The sequence below is a fragment of the Bufo gargarizans genome, chromosome 6, assembly GCF_014858855.1.
Source record: "Bufo gargarizans isolate SCDJY-AF-19 chromosome 6, ASM1485885v1, whole genome shotgun sequence".
In the NCBI taxonomy this organism is placed as follows: domain Eukaryota; kingdom Metazoa; phylum Chordata; class Amphibia; order Anura; family Bufonidae; genus Bufo; species Bufo gargarizans.
This window is the reverse complement of record NC_058085.1, coordinates 263,028,493-263,035,636: the sequence shown is the minus strand read 5'-3', so window position 1 is coordinate 263,035,636 and position 7,144 is coordinate 263,028,493. Positions and strand designations below refer to the sequence as shown.

General features: G+C 47.0%; 1 protein-coding gene across 1 annotated transcript; it reads right to left on the bottom strand.

Moving 5' to 3' along the window:
• Positions 1-433: 433 nt before the first annotated feature.
• Positions 434-6,888, bottom strand: LOC122942133 (protein ANTAGONIST OF LIKE HETEROCHROMATIN PROTEIN 1-like). Its single transcript, XM_044299628.1, has 3 exons — positions 6,835-6,888; positions 4,855-5,295; positions 434-506 (listed from the first exon to the last, which is right to left on the bottom strand). Exons 1-3 carry the CDS (start codon positions 6,879-6,881, stop codon positions 434-436), a joined length of 561 nt encoding a protein of 186 aa, XP_044155563.1. The 5' UTR covers positions 6,882-6,888.
• Positions 6,889-7,144: the final 256 nt, after the last annotated feature.

Below are 7,144 nucleotides of genomic sequence, written 5' to 3'. Positions count from 1 at the left end.
AGTGATGTTCGTAATAAGGGGTGGGTCTATGACACCCTCTCATTTATTTTTACTGAAACAAAAATTCTAAATTGAATACCTATTATAGTAGACTAAGATGTCAAGATGAAAACTTAAAGGGATCCTGTCTGCAACAGATGCCTCTCTATATAAAGACTTCATGGCCTATATAATGTTCAAGGTTTCAGGGGCCAGAGGTGACATCAACTCCCTCCCCCTCATTTACAAATCCAATAGATGGCGTAAACAGGCTGTCTAGACCTGCACCACATTTATCACGGTGGCTCCGGCTGGATGATAAATGTGGTGCTTGGCTTGCTAACTCTATTCCAACTACTGGTTGGCTTATTTTGAGGCTGAATTTCAGAGAAGAAACTAGCTTTCCTCTCTGAAGGAGGAGCTTTCTAGTAAGTATTGCATCGGCCACTTCAGTTTAGCTCTGCCTGGAGGCAAAGAAAGAGCCTATTTCTCCAGGAGAAACATCATTCCTGCGAAGGAGAGAATCCCTGAGGGAAGACGGAGGAACAGATATCCAAAGACTGTCTAGGATCACAAGGCTGTACGTGTTAGCAAGATATCTGCTCATAGACTTTGCTGCTTGTGGAAGGATTAACACCTTTCACACATATATAATGGTTTGACCAACTGTAGGATTTTTCCCTGCCGCCTGTAATCATCTTGGAAAGGTTTCAGTAAAGAGCTCAGGGACTACTATATGTATTATCATCGTTGTTGCTGTTTGCCTATATACAGCTATTGAGAAGAGACTGCACTGTGACTTGCCTTGGAACTGTGCCTTGATATTGTTGGAATTACTACAACACCCATTCTGCACTTTAGTAAAGAGAGATTTGTTTATTTTCTACATTCAGCCTGGTTACTGACTCCAGCACTATTCCCCATCCACAACACATATGTCTCCTGCTTTGCACCCATACAACACTCCCAACACCCAAGGGCACCCCAACTACCATCAGGTGGCAGCTCCAACATTAGTGTGGGAACAAAGGGTATGTCCTATAATCGACTTGGCCATAGTGAGCATCAGTGTGAGTATTGCAACTTTGAATAATTATTGCTTCCGGAGGCACTACCACTCCCATCCTACACTCCCGCTCCTCCTAGGTCACGGCACAGTTAAGTGAACAATCTCCATGTTTAAAATCCAAATAGTATAAAATTGTATTTAAAGCCTTCTGTCAGCAGTGCTTTCTTCTCATGGACAATATTGAAAAGCAACAAGTGGGGATTAGAAGGGGAGCAATGAGGCACGTCCTAATCACAACATGTTCTCTGCTGGCGCTCTCATTCTACAACTAATAGATTTACTTCTAAGCCCCAGAGTGAATAAAAAGAAATAATGCCTCCTATTTCATCGCTAATCCCATCCACCCACTGCTTGCCACAATCAAAGAAAAAAAAGAAAAAGACTTGTGGAACGTTTACTGCAGAAAAGAAGAAAAAATTAAAACCTGATGCAACAAAAAAATATAAATATATTAAATTTTTTCTAACCAAAAATTACAAAATTAAGAATAATTTAAAGGGTTACAGGACAATTTGTAAGTAAAAAAAAATAGGTTTGTTCCATAGGCTAATCAGCTATGAGAAGGTTCTCACCACTTCCAAAATCAGTTGTGTAGTGTTGGGAAAACATTACGCATCCTGCCAGTGACATTCAGCGACTGATTCACTGACTGACTCTGGCGTAGTGATTCCAGACCGCGCACTGCACACTGGCTAGTTAAGGCCCACTGAGGCCACACGCCTATGCCAGCCTGCAGCCGTCTGGAGCTAAAATGGGGATTGTGACTGGTTTCATTATGGAGGATTATTACCATGGGGGCTTAAGTGCAGCCTCCAGAGCAGGTAGTACTAACCCGTTCACGCATTTGGACGTAACTGTACGTCCAAATCGCAAGTAATTTACTGCATTTGGGCATACAGTCATGTCCAAACTGCTTACCGGGGCTGTGACACTGTAAAGTGTCATAGCCTCGGAGTCTCCGCTCTGCTGTAGACTAACCAATTGGATCACTGTAAAGTGTCACAGCCTCGGAGTCTCCGCTCTGCTGTAGACTAACCAATTGGATCACTTGGATCAGACTAACCAATTGGACAATGCCGGTTTCAGTCTATGATCTCCACGCTGGAGATCGCAGCCTGAAATCGGGAAAGACCAGGGGCATAGCTATAGGGTTGCAGAGGTAGCAGTCGCTACTGGGCCCAGGAGCCTGAGGGGGCTCAAAAACCCTTGTGCCACATAAGACCACTGGCATTATAGAACGTGCATACTGGTCAATTTACACCTCTGGCTGGAGGGAAGGGGTTAGGTTAAGAATTTAGCATGAGGGGGTGCCCTTTTAATGTTTGCCTCAGGCAGCAGGAAGGATATGTGCTCCCCTGCCCCTTGCCAACAAGCACTGAGGGACGGGGGCCCAAGCTGAACTCTTGCACCAGGGCCCTTGAGCTTTTAGCTACGCCCAGCTATGTCTGGGAAAGACCACTTGTGTGCCCCCAGTGCCCCTGATCATGTCTGTGCACCCAGTGTATTTAGTGGCACCCAGTGCCCCTGATAATGCCACCAGATGTCACCATTTCCCCCCTCCCTTTCCCTGATGTCCCTGGCACCTCTGTGCCGGTTCTGATGGCAGTGGCTTAGGAACTGAGCCGCTGCCATCAGCAGAGAGTGTCTGCTATAACTTACAGCTGACACTCTGCTGCTCACTTGAATTGGTCCGCAAATCCAGAGATGCGGAACGGAAGCACGGAACGGAACACTACGGAAGCACTATGGAGTGCTTCCTGGGGTTCCGTTCCGTGCCTCTGCACCGCAAAAAGATAGAACATGCTCTATCTTTTTGCGGAACAGAGGGATCGCAGACCCATTCAAGTGAATGGGTCCACGATCCTTATGTGGATACCTCACGGACGGTGCATGTGCATTGCGGACCGCAATTTGCGTCACGGGCACATTCGTGTGAATGAGCCCTAAGGATGATCAGACCCTGACGCTGGGTTCACACCTGAGCGTTTTACAGCGCGTTCCTACGCGCTGTAAAACGCACAACAGGCAAGAACCAATGATTCCCTATGGAAATGGTTCACACCTGGGCGTTTTACAGCGCGTACGATCGCGCTGTAAAACGCCCGACGCTCAAACAAGTGCTTGAGCTTTTTTTTGGGCGTTTGTCGCGCGTTTTGGCCCATAGACTTCAATGGGAACGCGCAACGCTTGATTTTCGCGCGTTTTTGACACATAAAACGCGCGTTCGAACGCGCGTCTTGGATTTTGCAACATGCAGGAAAAGGCCCAACACCAGGTGCAAAGCACAGTTTTGGAGAGAATCCAGCATGGAGGAGTCTCTCAGTGACACCGAGAACCTCATCAGGCTGGTGCAAGGCAAACGCTGCCTGTATGACACACAGGATGCCAACTACAAAAATAGGAGGAGCAGGCAGCAGGCCTGGGAGGATATTGGCAAAAGCATCTGGCCAGATTGGAGAAGTTTCACCAAGACAGTGAAACAGGGAAAAGGTATTTGCATGTGTGTTGTAAAGTGAAAGTAAACTCCTTGTGTGCAGTGGTGTCCCAACTATATTATGTAATAGCCCTGGCCAGCTCTACCTGCAGCCCTCCAGCTGTTGTCAAACGCCACCTCCACAAATGCTGGGCTGTATTTTACTTGCTGGAGCCTGTGCAGGCATGCATGGAGTGGGATTTTAGCAACAGCTAGAGGGACGCAGCATCACCATCCCTGTTCTTGTATATGGGCATTCAGTGGCCTTAGTTTACAAAGAATGATGTGCACATTACCCTGTTCTATAGTGTCCCCTCACCCCTTTAGTTTTTAGTACTGTCCTGGTTCACCCTCCCCCACATTCTGGTACAATGCAATGGGCCAGTATGTTCAATTTGCAGTGGTTCCACTATCTTGTGCCAGACTGCGCTCTTTCAATCCGCAAATGTAGTGGCATTTTGAAATGTAGGCCTAAGTTTGGGTTGAGGGATTTGAATCCTAAGTTGTTATTGATATTGTGTACTTTTTAGAATTAGACTGTTTGTGGGCTATGGGTGGCAAGGCATATGTTAGGTGCTTCGGTTTGTAACGTGCCAGTATTGGGCACCTTGATGGGATCCGTTATTTCACCCTCCTTGGCTTATATTCTACTGGCCGAGTATTGGCCACTTAAATGGGACACATGATTTCGCCCATATTTCTAAACCCTTGTTAATGGGCGACTATTGATGGCCACTATAGGGGCATCCTCAAGGGGCACTATATAGGTTAAAAAAAAAAAAATGCACAAAAGATCGTTTCCAAATTTTTCATTTAGCCCTAGTCATAATCAACCAAATTTGAAAATCAAATAATATCTAAACACTCTTTTCAGACAAAAAATATAAATGAACATAAACTTATATGGCTTCCAATTGCCATGGTAACGCCCCATGTGGTGTAAAAAAATATGCGTTGAAGTGGTCCCGGACAGCTGCACCGTGCCGGGTCCCACGCACACCGCTCTGATTATGACTCTCAAAGGAATGGCTGAGGGAATCTTCGAAATTAAAGCCATCCCGTAGACGGACAAAATTGAGCACACGCTGCCTTCACGGCCGAGATAGCGGTCTCCAATTTGAAATAAATGGGAGAATGGAGAAAGCGCCATTTGTTCGCTAAAATCCCGAAGGCGCACTCCACCACCCTGCGTGCCCTTGTCAGCCGGTAATTAAATACCCGCCTGGCAATGGAGAGTCCCCGGCTGGAGTACGGCCTCATCAGATGCTCCCCCAGCGCAAAGGCCTCGTCCCCCACAAAAACAAAGGGCATAGCGGGAAAAGTGGTCCCAGGCAGTGTGGTGTTCCCCGGGAGGTCCAGCTCATTATTATTGAGCATTTGCCCAAAGGCCGAATGCCCGAAAACAGCTGAGTCTGAGCTGCTGCCGTAGGACCCCACATCAATGTATCTGAAGCAATAGTTTGCATCACACACCGCAAAAAGAACAAATGAAAAATATTTTTTATAATTAAAAAATTGACTCCCGCTCCTTATGGGCTTCTGAACGCGGATGTGTTTGCCGTCTATTGCGCCGACACAGTTTGGGAAATTGCAGGATTCTAAAAACAGATCCGCAATTTGCAGCCAGTCCTCCTTCTGTGGTTGGGCCATCACAGCAGGATGAAGGACGTCCCAAATTGCCACGCAGGTTTCACGGATGATCATACTGGCTGTGGACTTCCCAATGAGAAAGGCGAAGTGTAGACTGGCCAATGACTGTCCGGTAGCTAAATACCTGAAACAAATATAAGAAAATAAAGAGACATTAACGGATGCTTTTTATTTCGTTTTTCATAGTCAACACTATCAAAGGCAAATGGAAAAGCCTGAAAGACGCCTTTATCCGCCATCGCCGCAAACAAAAGGAGCAGAGGAGCGGATCCTCCCCAGGCGGACGCTCCAGTTATGTGCATGTCATTTTTGATACCGTGCACCGAAATGCGGAGGTGAGTCAAGGGCATACACATTGAGGAGAGGATGTGGTATGACATTACATACATTCAATTTCATATGGGGAACATACTTACCCATATTTTCCACTTCACAGCACCGATAGTAGCTGGGAACCCAGCCAGGCGCAAGCTGATGAGGAAGAGAACGAGGGCACAATCGACAGTGAGCCGGGCCCATCTATGGGGCCAATGAGTCCTCCAGCCCCCCCCCCCCCACTCCGACTTTCGTCAGCCCCATGCAGACTGTCCAAGCCGTACCAGAGGCAACTCGGCAGCCCCGACATAAAAGGAGGAGAACTGAGAGACAGGAGGACCGGCTAATCGGCTGCCTGGATGCCCTGGCACATCCTGTGCCAAAACTTAGCAGCGACGCATATTTTCTCCTCAGTCTAGAGGAGAAAATGCTGCATGTGCCGAGACATCTCATCACAAAAGTAAGGGAGGAGGTGACTAACACCATTGACAAGTATTGCCTCCCTTATGAGCTAGCAACGTCTAGCACTGCCCCACAGCATCCCCCACAGCATCCCCCACAGCAGCCACCACAGCAGCCACCACAGCAGCCACCACAGCAGCCACCACAGCAGCCAGCACAATATGGCCACCAATATGGGCCACAATATTGCCCACAATATGCCCCACAATATGGCCCACTACATCCCCAACATGCACAACAACACCCTCACACATACCCAGCACACACATACACACAAAGTAACATACAACACCCTCTTGAGACATGGCAGACACAACACACATCATACCCATATCCCTCTTCAAGCACGGGCCCAAGCACCTCCACCATCACCACCACTGAAATGCCACCCGCCAATCAGTCTCGCGGAGCCAGAGAGACACGGCGGGATCCCGAGGCAGAGTTTTCTGGGCCGCAATATGAAACCCTTTGAGAAACGTAGAAGAGGGAAATTCTCCGGCTCAAGGGTTTGGGAGCCAAAAAGGGCACTTATCTAGAAAAATGTTTGTCATATTTTGATGTTATTTATACTACATTGCTCCTTTGTTTGTAAAACAGTTTAAACACATTTTATTTGGAAATGTATGATGTGAATACATTCACCAAAGTTAAAAAAATTGAAACAACTGTTTGGACTATTTTTGGAAAGTGAGGGGTAAAACATGGCCAAATGTGGATACATGATGCATGTATGGGATATCTATGCCACACGTTGACAACATACACATCACATACCCCCCGCACAAACACTCATACGTCACAAACAGCAAGAGAAACAGGGCAAAACTCAGATCATGGCACAACACACTGCAAATGGTTTAAATGGCCACAATAATAGGCTACTTACCGCAAAGTAATGACCAGTCTTTCCACTGGTGGGATGCAGTCCCGCATGAAGGTGTCCTGACGCTGCAAATGAGGAGACAACAGAACCAGGAGCTCGTCAAAGCTGGGAAACAAAAAAATGTTCATGGTTAACTATACAAAAAGCACAAAACACTTAGCTTAACCATTGCAAAAACATTGCAACCACGTATACGTACTAACCTGTGGATGGACATCCTGGTGTAGTCAAAAAACTTGTCCTCATGGGCACGGAGGTTGGCATACAGTGCCCAGAACTGGCCCCTCTCCTGTCTATTCACAATCACAGGATG

Coding starts and splice junctions, on each gene's coding strand:
- LOC122942133 (XM_044299628.1), bottom strand. CDS start 6,881: ATGCGGGACTGCATCCCACCAGTGGAAAGACTGGTCATTACTTTGCG. Junction 5,296..6,834: donor AGACTGGTCATTACTTTGCG/GTAAGTAGCCTA, acceptor TATTTGTTTCAG/GTATTTAGCTACCGGACAGT. Junction 507..4,854: donor CTCCCGGGGAACACCACACT/GCCTGGGACCAC, acceptor GTCTTCCCTCAG/GGATTCTCTCCTTCGCAGGA.